General features: G+C 42.2%; 1 protein-coding gene across 5 annotated transcripts in view; it reads right to left on the bottom strand.

Moving 5' to 3' along the window:
* Positions 1–1258: 1258 nt before the first annotated feature.
* PPFIBP1 (PPFIB scaffold protein 1) overlaps positions 1259–18333 on the bottom strand; it is a 108972-nt gene continuing 91897 nt past the window's right edge. For 4 of the 5 annotated variants that reach the window (XM_077337878.1, XM_077337877.1, XM_077337880.1 and 1 more), the window contains 10 exons: positions 17580–17708; positions 14921–15071; positions 13679–13790; positions 12421–12509; positions 10370–10492; positions 8484–8609; positions 7995–8183; positions 6943–7122; positions 5819–5884; positions 1259–3981 (listed from right to left, as the gene is read on the bottom strand). In XM_077337878.1, the coding sequence (XP_077193993.1) occupies positions 3895–3981; positions 5819–5884; positions 6943–7122; positions 7995–8183; positions 8484–8609; positions 10370–10492; positions 12421–12509; positions 13679–13790; positions 14921–15071; positions 17580–17708 (1252 nt within the window). In that variant the 3' untranslated portion in view covers positions 1259–3894. Of the gene's footprint in view, positions 3982–5818; positions 5885–5915; positions 6657–6942; positions 7123–7994; positions 8184–8483; positions 8610–10369; positions 10493–12420; positions 12510–13678; positions 13791–14920; positions 15072–17579; positions 17709–18333 lie in introns of those variants that run through there. The other variant, XM_077337879.1, reaches the window with a different exon arrangement.

The following is an 18333-nucleotide window of genomic DNA, read 5'->3' on the forward strand; positions in this document are numbered from 1 at the left end:
AGTGGAAAACCAACCTGTTGGCAACCATTCTACAAAGGCGCAGAAGTACCTGCTAGTGCGTAACATTCCTTTACGGGCATCACATTGAAGACAACTATACTCCGCTGCCATTGAAGTACTTGAGAAAATCTGCCAAGAGTACAATCTGAGCACGTGACTCCAACTACTCAGTCTTTCCTTGTAGTTAGGAAACTTTAAATACCAGTTGGGGTGGCTGGAGAATCATTCGACCCATTCTACTTTCTGATCATCTCTTCCCTATTTTGTGGTGTAGCAGCAGACATTTCAAGAGCGGCAGCCAGTGTAATAAACACCAGCTCTTTTTGTGCTGACCTGATTTTCTTAGGCACCCAGTAAACGAATGGCAGTTGTTAAGCTAATTATCGGTTAGTGGGCAGCTATAACCTTGCACAGTGATCAAGCCAAATACTTTGACTCCCAACAGCAAAAACGAGGCCCCACAATGCAGACCGAGAAACCCACTTTGGCCATATATTTGCCACCACTGCAGCCCTCTAGATGTCCATGGACTACAGTTCCCATGAGCCGCTGGCAGGGGCTCATGGGAATTGTAGTCCATGGTCATCTGGAGGGCCGCAGTTTGACTACCCCTGGATCTCGCTCAGCAGCTTCTGCTCCTTCCTTTTCCCACAAGGTGGACGGTGTGTATGTGCCCAACACTGCAGCCATGCAGAGATTGTATAGTTGGTCCCACTGGGCATGGAAACTGCCACAGGATCTGGTTTAGAGGCAGGATATTCAGAGGCTGTCTGTGGCCTCCTAAGCTGGTTGTCTTCAATGGCTATCACTCATTTCCCATTGTTTTTCACCAAGGTGGTTGTAATTACATCGATCAGTGCTTGAAAGTAACCCTAGATATTTTTATCTTTGTTATCGAGGCTCCTGACTGAGCATAATACAAGATAATATTGAGCAGACAGCACAGAGATTATTTTAAGCCTTTCCATAGCATTTGGTCTCTAATGCTTTGGCTTTGTGGAGCTTTCTGCTAATACCTTAGTCAGTAGACCTTTCATGGGTGCAGCACCTCTCAATGCAAGCATAAATAACTCCCAAGCAAAATGTCCTCCATATATTTAACTTGAGATGACTGCTCCACGTGAGCATGTTGTTGAACATCTGCCAAACCACAAGCTCTGCGTATGCCTCGACTCTGGACCGGAGAAAGCTTTTGAGAAAGTTATGGTGCATAAAAGGCTGATCTATCCTTCAAATCTTTTGCAAAAATCCAGACGCATTTTATGTTTCTGAGTAGGCATTTATTTCTTTATCATGGCAATACATATAAGTTTATGCTGACATCTTTGTACACAAAGAACCAAATAAAATACCATGAAAATATTTCATGCATACGCATTCAAGTTAACTGTTTGGCTTAATTATGAGTGTTTTATATTACTCTTCCCTTCCCCAGCCCCACAGAAATAATAAAAAGACCAACTGATAAGAATGCCTGGCGTAACCTGAAAAAGGATCACCCAGCCTGAACGGACTTCCTTTAATATCAAGATTCAGAAACAATGAGAAGTCTGAAGTTGGTCATACATGCAACGTTATCACTAGATGAAACACATTCCCGTTGGCATTCAAGTCTAAGAATTTGTGTGCATTCGACTCCACACCCATCTCTGACTCTACTTAAATGTGTACCCCTTCTTTTACACAACCAGTGTTTGCAGACCAGCAAGATTGGCTTCTAGGAGTAGGACATGTCTTGCTATGTGCAGCAATTCTCAACTAAAGTGACCCTGAATAGAATTATGTGGCTGCTGGTAAAACCCAGTATGTATTCAGAGAAGGTGAACTTCATTCACAAACACAAGTTTAGTGCCAGCATGGGTCTTGCCCATTACCCACCGGCACTTCCTGCATTCATTCAAAGTAGCTCAGATCTTCCACAAAATGAGGTGCTCACCTAACTTCTACAGGCAGCAGCTTCTGCCCTTTTTCCATGGACAGCCAACCCTGAATACAATTTTATTAGCAAGTTCCTCTGAAAGAGGGTTTAAAGCAGGCGTAGTCAAGCTGTGGCCCTCCAGATGTCCATGGACTACGTGTTTGCTGGCAGGGGCTCATGGAAATTGTAGTCCATGAACATCTGGAGGGCCGCAGTTTGACTACCCCTGCTTTAAAGATACAGGTGCTGGTGGCAGTCTTTGATAGAACAGAGAACACAGTTCATTTTAATACAATTTATGACAAGTGTAAATAGACACGCGAGGCAGCAGATTTAAAGGGCCAGTTTCAGCTTTAAAAGTCAGAGAGCCAATCTAGGCATTCTTAACACAGCTCGACTTCAGACTTAAAACGTATTTGAATGCTCATCATGTAAAACTCCTTGTAAGCAGAAACCTAGCAGTTCCAGGAGATGGCTAGGCTCAGACCTCCTCGACAAACCAGCCTGTCGTGGACAGAGTAATTTTTTATGTGGTGAATCATTTAAACTTTGAATCTTCATCTGCAGTTTGAAATGGCTAATCCCAGGAACTCATGGGAACATATGGACAGGCAAAATTACAAGCAATATTCCAATGACATGTCAAAAGCCCACCTGCTTAACAATTCTTTCCTTTTCCTCTCCAAGCACTGTTCAAACACTTTTGTTCCAATATGGGCAGCAACAGTGTGAACAGTTTCTTTCAAGCACTACATTTCCACCATCTGCAACATTACCATTTTAAGCAAGCAGCAAAACAGTACCAGTTTTCAGAGGCCGGGATGATGGAGTAGGTAGATAAAGAAGGAAGTCTAGCTGCTGAAGGCATGACAGACAACATTTTCACTAGCAAAACTGAATTTTACAAGTCTAATCACATAAGAAGCCAGAAAATGATGTACTTCATTAAGAGCAAGCATAAAGATCTGGCAGTGTGTTTCAGTTTGGTCAATTGTACTGAGAAGGCAAGACCCCATGTTTGAATGTAATACTGAAAAACAAAGTTGCTTGGCCAATTGTTTTTCTTGGCATAGTTTTAAATAATTTTTTTCACTGCAGGGTGTTTGGTGGCTCTCTTGCACAAAGACCAAGGTATTTCTCAGTCTGTGCTGTTTTCAATGGCAAAACTTTAAAATGCTATTAAATTCTTAATTTTATTGCTAGAAAAAAGGAACCACCCTTTCTAACAACTCCATTCCTAATGTAAGAATGTAAGCATCACTTTTTTCAGGGGGGGGGGGGCAACAAGTAGTTTCAAGGTCAGTCTGACTTCTCCAGTAACCAGCTGGTTTGCAAACTGAAACCCTTCCTTTTTTTAAAAAAGGTCATCTTAATCACCTTGCAGCACAATATAAAACTTCTGGTTTGTATGTATTCAATACATTTTTTTGTGTTTTTAATAAAAATTGTATAAAAATAGGACAAACAGAATTTAGATTTCAAGGGCTATGTACTTGATGTTATGGTATAGCAGGAGGCCAACACTAAACACCAAATGCATACCTTTGCTATTAACATTTGATCAATTCATAAAAACCAAGAAGGCCATAAATATCAAGTTTATTTTCTTACTGATAGACCTTCGATGGATAAAGATTCCAGAGATTCATAACTAATTGTTTTTGATTTGTACAGCTTAGAAGAAACAGAAATATCCAGATACATCTTATGGCACAACTATGTTATGACAGCAGTGTAATTAAGCACAGTGCTTTGAAATACGTCACAAGTATGTATTTCACCCATTTGAATAAATCTATGTTTACTTTTTTTCATTTATGGCAACTTCAGAATAGACGGGTACCTCTTTTCCAGTCATCCTCCTGAAATATATCACTTCTAAGAAACAGAAGCAACAATAACTTTAAGTTCCATGATCTTTTCTCCCCGTCACAGATGAGTAGCAATCATGGCAGAATGATGATTATTATCCATGGTCACACATTAGAATCCTCGTCTGTTATGCTGGCACTAGGGGAACGAGTAGCAAAGTCCTTGAACATTTCATCTTCTTTTAACATGTGCTGTAAACAGAAAAAGGGGGAAAGTCTGAAAAAAACACTTGCCAGTATCCATGGTGGGAGAACAGAGTCACAACAGGGCACTGTCTAGTTGCCTAAGTCAGATCAGCCCCTTTATGTTTTACCTAAGAAAAACAAGGTACAGCGACCTTTCTGAAGCTAAAAGTAGATCTGCTCACTGGATAGAAGACTTCCGAGGAGTCCTACAGAAGCTCCTTCAATTTCCAGGAGGGAAGAAATGCAGTAATCAAATACAGTAAATAATAATTTATCATCATCATACCACACAAAAGGGAATTTGTGATCAAGGATAGTTAACCAACATGCCCTGCAGTCTGAGGAACTGGCCCAGCAACCACTGATAAAACTGGACTGCCTTTTCCCTTTTCCTGGAATATCGCCTACTGAAGGCCAATTGCGGCTCTTGCTCAGGATTCTGCACCCCCTTCCTTTCCCTTCAGGCCTGCTGTGAAGGAAGCCTCTAACAGTGACTGATTCAGATGAGGAATGTGTTTCTTTCTCTTTCCCTCAGTCAGTCAGTCAGTCAGTCTATGTTGTGCTGAGGGGTAGCTATTGCTGCCACTCTTCTGAGAGCACTGTAGGGGGGTCTTTGTTGCTGCTCATGGGTATTCCTTTTGAAGTTGTATGCATGAGAGAGGAGGGCTTTTCTCTTCATCCTAGCAGTTGGCTGACAGAAAGGTCACAGAAGAGCTTCTCCTCACAATACTGCTGTGGCCAGCCTTGCTGCTGGAGGGAAGATGCAGTCAAGTCATGCATGTCTCTTCTCCCCCCAAAAAAACATTTGAGGCCTACCGCACAGGGTTGTTGGGCAGATAAAACAGAAAGGTGTTGCAGGGTTGTTGTTTTTTTTACCTCCTGCTTCATCTGCACACAACTCTATGTGGTAGAAGAAGAAGAGTTGGTTTTTATACCCTGCTTTTTTACTATCCAAAGGAATCTCAAAGTGGCTTACAATCCACTTTGTAGCCCAAGGTCACCCAGTTGGCTGCACGTGGAGTGGGGAATCAAATCCAGCTCGCTGCATTAGAAGCCACTGCTCTTAACCACTACACCAAGCTGGCTTCCATTCATTCTGGACATGAGCTATAATTCCTGGAGATGTCCAGAGGTTGGCTACCCCTGAAGGTGGGACCACCAAACAATACACCTCAGAGTCCACCCTCCAAAGCAGCCAATTTCCCCTGCGGAGCTGATCTTTATTGTTTGGAGATGAGCACAATGGCCAGCCTGCAGACTAAGGTGGGGTCAGAGTGGTGCAGTTGTGTCCCACCTGAACAATGGCCTCTGGGCAGCCCTTATCAGCAATAGTTCTCTAGAGCCCGTTGTATTTTCCCACAATGGGCTTTATTGATAGTTTAGTAATATAAGGACGCACAGGGCACCTCAAGCATATTGAAACTGCACACTCAACAAAATCCACAGTGCAAAAAACAGGAGTGCTGAGCTACTGATGCATATGGGCACATCTATGCAGACTTGTTGAAACACAACACTAAACTTGTAAAGTTGTTTCCTATGGAATTCTGGGAGAGATATTTGGAAGGAGAAAAGGGAAGGGGCAATATAGCTTCTGGCAGACCCCATGTTTGGAATGTAGTTGCCATCTCAGGCATCTCTAGGTTTGTTTTAAGAGAAGGAGAAGGAAATGGAGAATTGCTGCCTGCCAGAGAAGACTCTCATGGGACAGATGGAGCAGTGGCATGCTCTGTGCGAATCAACATTGTGAAGGCACTGAGAATTATACGAGTGCCTTTAGCAGCCTCAAGCCAGAAGTCTTTGAGCAAGAATCGATCTATGGCATGAATTCTTAAAGGCTTACAGTCAAGTTGTTGATGCCTTCAGAAAATGCTCCTATTTGTCTCACAGTTCCTTCAGAATCTTCCATCTGAAAGAGAAATACATCAAGAGTAAATGAATTCATATGGATATAGGAGGTAAATTAATTCATAGATCCATTACACTGAGAGCGTTTCTCAGGCTAGAGACAGGGAGGCATGAAATTGCCAGTTCCAATGATTATCTGTAGCTTAATGCAGAGTAAGAAAGTTAGGCTTTGAGGGGGTTGCGAAGGAGTACAGGAGACCTGACTCTGCTTGGCTGCATGACCCCAGTCCACATGCCTGAATTTGAGCATCCAAAGATGCCTGGCTTGGCCTCGTGGCCAGTTCTCACTCGTCTGTGGTGTCACCGTCACAAGGACAAGCACAAGTCTGAATGATGATGATCACAGCCAGCTTAAAGAGCTAACCAAGCAATTCAACAACTCTACAAGAAGTCCTTCACAAAAGCTTCTTCAGAAGTATGGCCAGGCCAAACAATTATATGATCACTGTGAGAGAAACTCATCATGCTGCAAGCAATAGAAGGCCAAGTGTGGGAATATTTGTAGTTGGCGAGGAGGTCTTCCCAGGAGAGTAGACTGATACGTGAGACTGCAGAGAGGAGAAACTAAGGGAACGGTAAGTGAATGAGTAGAGGAGACCGCTGGTGAGGTACAGGAAACAGTGTCAGACTTGGATTGGGGGTGCTCAGGGTCCATGGAGGCATCATGGGGGGGGGGCCTCACTTCATGGGTCTTGTGCCACACTCTCACCTCAACCAACTCACTGCATTGTTGTGGGAATAAAATGAAACAACCACTTTAGAGGAAAGGTAGGCTGCAAAGAAGAGTAAGAAAGAACTTTCAGTTATACCAATAACATTAAGATCACCAACATATTTGAAATTTCTTCTGTGTAAATCTAGGTGCGCATCTGTTTCCTAGAGACATTAATCAGGATTCCGATTTTACAACAGTGTGTGTTACATGACTGGAAGGGAATGATAAACTAAAGAAACTCTGAAAAATCAAGTGTGCCCATGCACACACACGAGCATGGGCACATTCAAGTTTTATTGTTTCAACTTAACACAAAATGACACCTGAAATGCAACCACTGTTACCTGCTCTAGCCGGTCCAATTCGTCATCATCATATGGCCTGATGTCTAAACCTGTCCGAAACACTTTGTTTGATCCACTTCCCGATGCCTGTCCTACATCCATTGGGCACACGTACTCTTCCCCGTCATCCGGCTTCTTTTTCCGCAAATTCCCAAAATTCCCAAAACCAAGTTTCTTTGGCTGAAAAAGGCAGACAGACAAAACATCTCATTCAGAACATTTAAAATCTTGTAGGTTTTCCACTAGGTAGAGAAAGGCACCACAACAGGTAATGTTCAAATAATCTCAAATGTATGCTCATGTATAAAGGTGGCAAAATATATTCAGGCTTCCAAATCTAAGAAAGAAGAGACTAATTTTATATTGTTGATTACAAGTATTCATGTGCATTAATGCAGGTATGCAAACAACCAGTCATTAAAATGCCTTGTAGCACATGAAACTGCCTCTGGACTTACCAGGGGAGTGGACAGATACATGTGACAGCGGAGAGGAAATACAGAGAAGCTTTTTAAAATCTGGAACATCATTTACACTTTTGATGTGCCACAAATGATTAATATTGTTGGCAGACTAATAACATTTGTAGACTTGTTTGTGGAGCTGTGTCAACTAGCTCCTGGTCATTTCTTCATTTCAAATTCTAAGATGTAAATGTCACCTTGTATTGCAAGGCAACTTAAAGCGCAATAAATCTTCCGCCAAGTACCATAAATTCTCCCTTGAGTACAAGAGATTCCGCTAACAAACTGCCAGCCAAGCATGCACACCAGGGAAGAATGTTTGAGACAAACAAGATTATAGATATACAGAACTGACTTGGAAATATTTGCACAAGGTTATGCAACAATGCCACAGATAAGATACACTGATTGCTTTTTACTACCAATCACCAGGAAAACTGCAAATCCTGTTCCATTAATGTTCCATTAGCGTTTTAGAAGCTTTAACCAAACAGCATCCTAGGCCTCTGTAGCAGACATCCAAGCCTAGCAACAGAGGCAGCTGAATGAGGAACTGTGCAGTACCACTCAGAACGCTTTTTGACATGCCTTCACTTTGGCGGTAGCCGTCAAGAGGACGTAGTCTGGAGATTCCATCGCTTCACACTTCTGCTGCTGGGCCTCTGGACCAATCAGCAGATTGAAGTGGGTTGCCAGGTGTCGCCTCAGGAGCGTCTTGTTGGGGGGGATGTTCAGCAGCTGCGCCATGGTCTCAACATTGAAGCGAGGCTCCAGCACCTGCACCACCAAACAGAAGAGACCTCAGAATGGCTGGTAGCACCTCTAGTTCACCACACTGCTCTGCAAGGGTGTTCCTTAAGCAAGGACCAAAGAATGGGAAGAGGCCATTATGTTTTAAACTAATACCACGTAGTTCCTGTGACTCAAATAGACCCCTATATAAAAATTAATCCCAAGAAGAATGCAGGGGCAGTCTTCCCTCTACATTCAGAAATATACTTATTTATTTACTTTGCCTGACACTGTTGTCTGCACTTGTATTATCTGAAAAAGAAAATTGAAAGGTTAAACTCTTACCATTAGACCACCATGAACGCCACTTCCCCTTAAATTAGGAGCGTATTCTGCAAGATCAACGGACCGCAACCACTCCATCACCCGGTGATTAGTCCACTGGGCAACCTCTGATGGTGTGATGTTATTCTGAAATGAGAGGTAACACGCTCTTCTGCAACCATGGGTCTTTTTTGGCAGCTGATTCAGCCCCTGTAATTCTAATTTCCAGCAACCCTGCTATGCTACCCTGACAAAAGAGACAAGGTTTTCTTTTCAGACTACAATACCCAGCTCTAATGGACAGTGGATGAGCAAAAGGGTTGCGAGTGTCCTTCATAGTGCAAGGGGTTGGACTAGATGACCCAGGAGGTCCCTTTCAACTCTATGATTCTATGATCACTTTCTGATCTCAGATAGAAGGAGGTTGGATCACGTAGCAGAATGTACCCACAATTTTTAAAAATCCCTGCATACAGAGCTAGACAAGATCATGGTTTCATTTTCTCCCTGCCATGCACAATGGCCTATATGCAGGTAGACTGATTCATTTAATATTTATATACCACCCTCCCTTGTGGCTCAGGGCAGTTTACATTGGAACTGTCCCTGTACCACACAATACAACATCTTGGCTTGAATGCATAACATTTTTTAAACATTAAGTCAACAGTAAGAACTTGCACAATCTTTCATGGTACCGTAATATGAAACAATTAGTTCTCTAAGTGAACACCATGGCTTTTTGAATGAATTGGGATTCTGCCCGTTCTGTGTGTCAATATAGAACTGTATAATATGAGACTCGCTTGGCTGAATCCAACCCACTAGACTTGCATTGTGGCCTGCCAGTTGCTTGACACCCACACTATTACTGTTTTAGGAGGCTTAGCAAACTACAGGCAAATTGCCACTCCTGGCTGGAAAGCTGCATCCACTGTTTGGGAGTTGCAAGTTGTGCCATCCTGAAATGGGTGTGATATGCTGTCAAGTCGCTTTCAGCTTATCGTGACTGAACAAACTGCAAAGGGTCTTCTCACTGACAGCCTTGCTCTGGCCTTACGAGATTCTTTTATAGCATCAACTGATTTCATGGTGAGAGTTCCTCTTTTCCTAATGTGTTCCTAAAAGTTGTTTTCCTAGAACTACTGTCTTTTCCAGTGAGTCTTATCAGATATCTGAAACACCTATCACGGAATATGATATTCAGAAGAGTTATTGTGTAACACATTCATTAAAGAGATAGAGGAATTCATATCTCAGTCCTCCTGCTTACAGTGCTGCCCACCTCCAAATCAAACACTGACTCATGTCTCTCGTGGAAAGATAAACATGTAAGAACATCGCATACAAACAGCTTGATCTTTTAAAATCAACCTAGTTCTTTCTCCCATGTAACAGCCAAACTAAACTCTCAGAAAATATCATGCATAACTATACTACTTGAAACTGGAGAACTTCTTTGAATGCTCTCCCACATTGAAAAAGAATCTCCATGTACACATAAAACTAGTACATCATAAAGCTTCTGAAGCAGGGGAGCCATCAAATATGTCACACTTCACACTCATGCGATCAGACCAGAAAGGGCTGTACAATGTGGCGGCTTTAATATTGTATCCAAATGTTTATTAAAATACTAGCATGCACAGACTAAGCAGAAGGCAGGGGCTGTGATGTATTGACTGCAACGATAGCTCACAGGCTTAGATTTGAGGGAGAACCCCTCATGCAAAGATTTTAATTGAACAAGGAAATGTACCCCGGAAAATTGTCACTAACTGAAAAGCTTAAGTTTCAGCAGGCAACGGAAGAGATGAGGAGTCGCAAGAATACTGAAGAGAACAAACAGTCCATAGCATTTGTTGCGAAGAATCACTGTGTAGTGTGCTGGCATTAAAAGGGGTTACCTCATCGGAAGGCCTCCTGCGCAGACAGTTGGGTTCAAAGTTATTTATCCTGAGGACTTGAATGGCACGTTTGATGCTGAGATGGTGGAGGACACTTACAACTTTCAAGGACAGCAAGTCATCCTGCCAGGGAAGATGTAAAAATAATGAAGAACAGGCACATAAATCAGATCTAGAACAAAGCCAAGAGAAAACTAGGGGGGGAAAATAAGCATTCAAATGGCAGCAGACCCTTTTTTGTTTTGTTTTTGTTTTGTTTGGTTGTTTTGGCAGCAGAAGCGACACAGCATCCTTTGATACCTTAAGGACTAAACTCCTCATTTAATATGGCAGAAGCTTTCACATCCTTCGAGTCAAAATTACTTATTTGACAGATTCTCTTATTTAAAATGCTTAGAGTCTGTCTTTCCACACAGCTCCAGGAAGCTGGCAGGGAACATTAAAGTAGAGACATTAAAAACAATAAAAGAGCTACAACTATGCGGAATATCAACAATGAAGTTACTAAAAAGAAGATCTGCACCACAAACACTAAAAGGAAAACAAGAACCACAACAGCCACTCACACACACACAGTGCCAACCTGAGCAGCCTATGGAAAATCACTGCCTTACCTTCCCCCTCCCCTTCCTAAAAACTGACAATCCTGACTATAATGCTGTTGGCTGAAGTCAGTTCATCTCATCATCACCATCATCAAGGGATCCAAGGGAGGATTGCAAGCATGGTTTAAAAAAAAAAACCTTTCATTCAATCGGCAAGCTGATTAAAAGATGTAACATATGGACCTAACAGCAAAGATGCCTAGTAAGGCAAGATAATGCTGTTGAGCTGGGATAGTATAACAGGGAGAGGAGGAGCTAACTATAAATGCAAACATATCTAAGGTAAAGGGACTATCAGCACAGGAAAAACTTCATCCGGAATAAAAGAGGGACCTTAGTTGCTCTGTTACACTGCAGCTTTGTTCCTTCGACAAGAAAGACTTCCCAAATTATTCCGTTTTGCACATTTTGCAAAACGATAAAAGCATGGGGGCTTCAGGCAGACTGCTCCATAATGTGGGAGCCACCATAGAGAATGTGCATGAATGGCAGTTGCCAATTTTATCCATTTGCAGGTGGCACCTTTAGACAGTTTCACTTAGATGAGTGAAGCTGTCACAGCAGAACTTAGCAAAAGAGGCAGTCCTACGGCAGTCTTATTGATCCTGAGGCCCTGAGCAAAAGTCCAGGGTTGTGCCCCAGAATCACTGCCTTAGGCTAACTAGATAGCAAGAGATGGTCTGGGAAGAAGCGGGACATCTCCTGTGCAGACCAGAGATTTTCAGGCTGATGGAACCCCGTAGTACAGTCTACTTGGAGCTTTCAAGCATTTTTTTCCTTTTGAGAAGAAACTTCTAGATTTGGAATGCTCCTCCTTCCTCTGTCAAAAGAGGTCCCTTTTCCCGCCCAAAGGGTCACATGACAGAGGTGGGGCTCCTGTATCAGTCTCAGAATCCTGATTTGGACAGGAAACTCCAGCTCAAGTTGGAGGGGAGAGTGGGACACTGCAGAACCTAGAAAGAGCAAGTAAACTTGAGAAATGTTGTCTCTGGCTGGTCTGTACGTATGCAGTCTTTGTGGGACTGCACAGAAGCAAGGAAGATTAGCAAGGGGTGAGTAAAAGCCAAGGCTTAGATGTCACTAACGATTAGACAAGCGTTTCATAGAAGATGCAAGTTTTGAAAGGAGAGCGCATGTGCAAGTGGCACCTCATAGATGCTCTGGCACCACACAGATGCTCAGACAAATGGGACCTGCACTTGGAACATTCTATAACTTTAGCTCACTCTTTTTTCCTTCAAAGGGTCTAACTGTATGCGCATGCCCTCAGCCATGGAGTGAAGAGTATCCTGTTCTGCCCAAGTACAGGGCAGCACAGAGTCGATGAAGAACTCTGAGCTACTAAAATAGCAGAGTTGGAAGCGTAAAGATCACAGGGCAGAAAGACAAGTGGAGTGAGAAAAAGACCATGAGGACTCCTGAGTTTCAAAATAGGCATTTGCTTACAATAGTCATGTAATGTAGCATTCGGCCATCCACCTTTCCTTCATCAAACTGTGTCTTGTACTGGGGTAGTCCAATATCATCCAGCCATCCTTTGAAAGAGAGACGGAGGGGGGTGGGGAGAGAGGGAGAGAAACTGGTAACTTCTCTGCAAGGATACATCTCTGATTCTCTAATCCGTAACAATAGCTGCACGGACAATTTGGAAAAAGTACCAAATAGACACAACATGTGGTACTTGTTACATAGTACAACTTTCTGCTAAGGACATCTTTCATTAAAAAAAACATCTTGGATCAACAATGGTATGTTTGAATTTATGTAGACAATGGGGGCTGACACCCCAGAGTCTGAATAAGCCTTGGAGCCTCATCTCCTTGTCTCTCCTTGTGAAAATAAAAATACAAGTTTGGCTATTAGTAAAAACTGAAGAAGAAAATAAGTCAAATCAAACCAAATTGCTTTATCACCAGGTCTTCATGCTTATAAGAACTGTGTGAGAATTACAGTTGTCTGCGCTCACACAAACATGCAATGGAAATGAAGACTAGGACCAAAAATTATCAGCACAGTGTCTCTGAAGTGACTAGTAGCATTAATAAGTTGCTTTAGCCACTTTGGGCTTTGTTGACATGATCTAGCAGACACAGATTTTTATACTGAATTGGCCCAAAAAACGCCCAAGCTAATGTCCAAACTAAAATATTTAGCGTTGACATTTCTACAAGAAAAAAATGAGCACAACCATGGGCTTGTTCGATTATTCACTACCTTAGAATGTTTCTCTGTTTATTGTTAGTATTACTGTTACTTTTAATTCATTCTAATCACTGAGTTCGATGTATTGTTCTCTTTAGTTCTATGTGAACAGCTCTGAGCCGTAGGAGAAGGCAGTATACAAATTTAATTAATTCATTAAACTAGTTATCAGTGTAAAATTAACAGTATAAATCTTGTTGTTCCCCAGCCTGAGCCAACCGGGAAGGGCGGGCTATAAAAATAAAGTTGTTGTTTTTGTTGATATTGTTAGATATTATATTGTTTTTTGTCTCATTTATATAGACATCAGCATTCAGTATTCATTTTCCAGCACGGAATTAATATCATCTTGATGCAGAATTTCCACTTTAAGAGCATCCAATCCACAATCTATGCCTACACTCCAGGTTCCATACAAAGTTTCCTCATTGGGGTTCTCACTGAAGAACATAACAGATGAAGCTGAAGCAAGAAAAAACAGATTAAAAGGGGGGGACTTTACTTGTCACCCAGTTGTAATCCAGCTTCCCATGATTATTCTCCTCTTCTGATCCTAATGCCTGAAGTGAAAGCTGCAGCTTTTTCCGATGCAGTGGATGCTTGATTCCAAGTTCCTATATTTAGAATGTAAAACACGATATTTTGAGACAAATCTGGATTTCTACAAAGAGCGGGAAAGTCTTCACCACTAGGTCTAGTGAGCTGGGGAGGAGCATGTTTCATGATGGTGAGTGACAGAGGCATCCAGAACATCTCTCTCCCTCAGGATAATTCCAAGTAGATAAAGGATGCAACACTCGGGACCAGAGTGACAGCTCCAAAATGCTAGGAAACCCTCCCCAAGAAGCCAGCCAGGAAACACTTCTTTTTCACTTGAGCTGGCTTACAAGAACTTTTTGTTCTTCTTGGGCTTAAAGCTGCCACTGGACTCAAACTTCATTCAAGAACTCTTTTGTTCTTTCAGGAATTTTAAAACAGCACATATGGCACTGGGAATATCTTGCTGCTGGTAGAAGAAGAAAATTGGTTTTTATACCCCACTGTTCTCTACCCTAAAGAGTCTCAAATTGGCTTACAATCTCCTGTGCATCTTCACCTCACAACAGGCACCTTGTGAGGTAGGTGAGGCTGAGAGACCTTTGAGAGAACTGAGACCGATCCAAGGTCACTCAGCAGGCTTCATGTAGAGAAGGAATGGGGAATCAAGCCTGATTTTCCAGATCAGAGTCTGCCGCTCTTAACCATTACACCATATTTTCTATAGCCTAAATATTTTTATTTTCATAGAAAATAATACAACAATAAAATACACCTTGGAATAATATGAAGAACCCTCAGTCAAGAGTCTTCAAAGGTAACTGTTTTCTCTTAGTGGAAAACCTGTTTCTACTAGTAGTGTTATTTTATAATGCAATCTTAATAACACTTTCCTGAGAGTGAAACTCCCCTGAATAGAATTATGATTTAGAATAGACATGCTTAGGACTAGTGTCTTACAGTACAACCCTAAGCAGATCTTCTCAGAATCCTGTTCAAGTCTATTGAGTGGGGCTAACTCCCAGGAAGGATTAAGCCTTCCCCATAATAGCTGTTTCATATAAGGAAGCTCTCTTCTGATACTTGAAGCCATTGTTTAATGATGAAACAAGGGGGAGAGGGGCTGTCATCAGCAATTCCTTAACAGCTTCATGCTCTAATTGTGATTCTGTAAGCATATACAGTCAATATAACTCCAAATCCTTACCTTCTCTAAATCTGCCTGAGAAGCCTGCAAGAGAGTCTGACCAGAGAGTATCCAGTGTCTGCCATTATTGATGTAAGAACCGAGGCCCTGGTCCTGAAGCCAGTTGCAAACTTGCTCCTTTGTCCATTTTGCAAACGGCATGTCCAGCTCACTAAAATGAAGAAGAAAAAAACCCTGGCACTTTAAATTGGAACAAGGAAAGTTTATAAGATAAACTGGAACCCAATTCATGCATTTCTGCACAATCCGCCCCACATTTCACTTTTCACTGGCTAATATTTGTGAAAAGGAGTGACACCTGGGAAGTAACTGTGACCACTGACTGGTCAATGTCCTTTTCCCAGATCCGTGGGCTTCCCTATTACAGATGTAGTGGGGGAATGAATGGGCAACAGGGAAGTGCAACATATGAACAGGGATTAAGGACTGAGGATTAACATGGCAGGTGTGTTGAGCTCAGCTGCACCTAGACACGCAACACAAAACACATTATTTCAAAATACACCTCCAAGCACACACATCCCAACAATCATTTTCAGATTTGGGCAAGTCATTCTTTGCAGTTAAATATAAATTGGTGATCAACATTTTTTGTTTACCCTTTAAATCACCATATAAGTCACTGAGTGACCTGGGGCACATCACCCCATGCTTATCTCACGGGGTTGGTGACGAGGCTAAAGTGGAATAGGAAAGAAAGAACCATGAGCTCTTTGCAATATATGTGTGATAAAAATATAATTAATAAAATTGGGATCTCAACATATGCTTTGTTCTCAGTTGAGAATCATGTTTTACACTGAAAGCACATACTGTGGTTTGCCAAAACAGCTAATTATTTAACCCCACAAAAAGGAAAGAGGGAATGTGAGACTCTGAGAAGTTACCAAGATCCCATGCATCAAGGTTTACCCTTATGCCTAAATCAAGATTATACCTTTTGGAATTCATAACGTAAGGTTATTCAGGCTTAAGAGCCTGGTAATTACCTTCAAGGCCATATGCAGTCTGGGCCCTGAGAACTTGGAGGGACCGCCTCACAACCTATACCCCATGCTCTGCAAACACAAACAAACTGGTGATCCCTGGCTCCAGGGAGGCTCACCTGACCTCAACCAGAGCCAGAGCTTTCCCTGTTCCCCACCTGGTGGAATGAGCTCCCAGAGGAGAGCAGGGCCCTGCCTGAGCTAAAACAGTTCTGCAGGGCCTTCAAAATGGAGCTCTTCCTCCAGGCCTTCGGTCAAAGCTAATGAAAAACAAAACATCAACCAGAGCCCCCAGAAGCCCCTCCTACCACCGCAAAATGGCACCCAATCAGAAAACAACCCAGGGCAACTCCTGACCCAGCAGCACACTCTCCGAAACACAATTATACAGTTAGTGGTTATACAACTATATTAGAAATGTTAGGCAGTTAATGGTTATTCAAGTAAAATCACAAGGTTGAAAGTTACAAATGTTACAAGCTTATAATAATGTGTTCTCTGTATTGTTCTATGAATATCACTGTAAACCACCCTGAGCTGCAAGGGAGGGAGATATCGAAATGTAATATAAAATAAATAACCGTAATTTTTGTTAATGCCCTTTGTACATTTTCTATTGACAAACAAGGAAGGAAGCACTCTTGGGACACCCCCCCCCCGCAAATGTTACGATGGAATTCATGAAATTTGCATGTACAAATTTGCATGGAGGAGAACTGGGTGATGCTACATGAAAAAGTTGGCTGGATCCAGCTCATTATGTTTTTACATTATAGGTTCTCATGCTAGGAAAATTGGAATTTGAGATCTTTAGTTTCTGTTAAAATTTAAGTATGAGTAGGGTGAAGCTGAGAAATATCCATTTAAAGAACCGCTCAGCATTAGCCACCAATGTTGGGAAAACATCTGGCAGGCATGAAGATGTTAGGTGGCAGCATCCCATGTTTACACTGAAACTGTATTTGAAAAGTAACAACGGTCAGGATCTGAAAGTCTGGGATCCCACTTTAGATTTGGCCCTTAAACTACTAATCTAGAAGGAAGGTTCTTTGAATCTATCAAAGCCTCTCTAAGGCTCCTTCCACACATCACTGGGTAATGCACTTTCAATACACAATAACAATTGTTTGCAACTGGATATTCCTGAGTGAAACTCAGGTAGCAAGCAGTTGCTATAATGTAGCAGAATGCATTATCCCATGTGTGTGGAAGCATCTTAGAGAGGTTTACCAGAATTAAAGCACCTCCTGAATGGATCGGTAGCTGAGGGTCTTAATGGTTACACTTCTAAACAGGACATATGAGAAACACGTAAGCCTGAATTTAATTCCCCATTCCTTCTCCACATGCAGCCAGCTGGGTGACCTTTGGCTAGTCACAGTACTCTCGGAGCTCTCTCAGCCTCACCTATCTCACAGGGTACCTGTTGTGGAGAGAGGAAGGGTAGGCAATCGTAAGCCGCTTTGAGACTCCAGGTAGTAAAAAGTGGGGTACAAAACCCCGCAGCTTTTGTTCTTCAAAATAACAAAACACTTTGGAAGCGTCCCTTAATCACCATCCAAATCACCACTTTCTTTTGTGCACAACCCAGTTCTTCCAACTGCATTAATCAACATGGAGGAGAAAAGCAAAGGTGATTCTTCCCCGTTCCATCTCAGCGCTGATTGTCTTACTTATTGGATTGCCCCAGATCTCTTGACCAGCCTAGTCTTGGCCCAGCGGTCGCTCTTGTTCCTCCTCTTTTGAACTCGGTCTCTGGCATGTCATCTGCATTAAATGTAGTAGACTGGCTTCTTATGAGTCTGTGGAAAATCCAGGAAAGGAGTTGAAAAAAGAAATGGAACAAAAAGAGTACATTTAGAAGAATCTTTAACATCTGTGGCACTGTGCTAATACCCACTAAGTAAATTAGCACAGAAGGCTCTATTGGCAAAATATATGTTTCCAGTGCTTTCAAATAGCAGTGTTTTACCAGAGCTGTTAAAAAGAAAAGATCTGTAGGTGCTGGCTTCTGCTAATCAGCAGAATTAGCAGGTTTTGCTAATCAACAGCTGGGACAGCTAGAATGAGCAGAAAGCACTCCAGAATTACTAAAAATGATGTGTAAATGTCATAGTCTGAAAGCATATTGAGTAACAGCAGCAGAGAACGCTCGGTCTCTGGCAATCAAGTTGAACTGCGTACCACAAGGCCAGCGTGGGCAGACACATTGGGGATCTCTCAACTGATGTTAAAGATAGGGGACAGGCCTGCCAGGGTATTAAAATCAACACAAAGGTCTATCTTGGAGAATGCGGTCCAGAGTCCCATTTTTAACTAAGTTTGAAACTAGTAAGCAAACTCGGATTAAGAGGGAATCTTAGCACTTGCCCCCTGGTAAGTGGCATATTTGTAGCAGCCAAGGGAAGTTCTGAGCGACAGAACACA

Source organism: Paroedura picta, chromosome 5 (genome assembly GCF_049243985.1).
Source record: "Paroedura picta isolate Pp20150507F chromosome 5, Ppicta_v3.0, whole genome shotgun sequence".
Classification (NCBI taxonomy): domain Eukaryota; kingdom Metazoa; phylum Chordata; class Lepidosauria; order Squamata; family Gekkonidae; genus Paroedura; species Paroedura picta.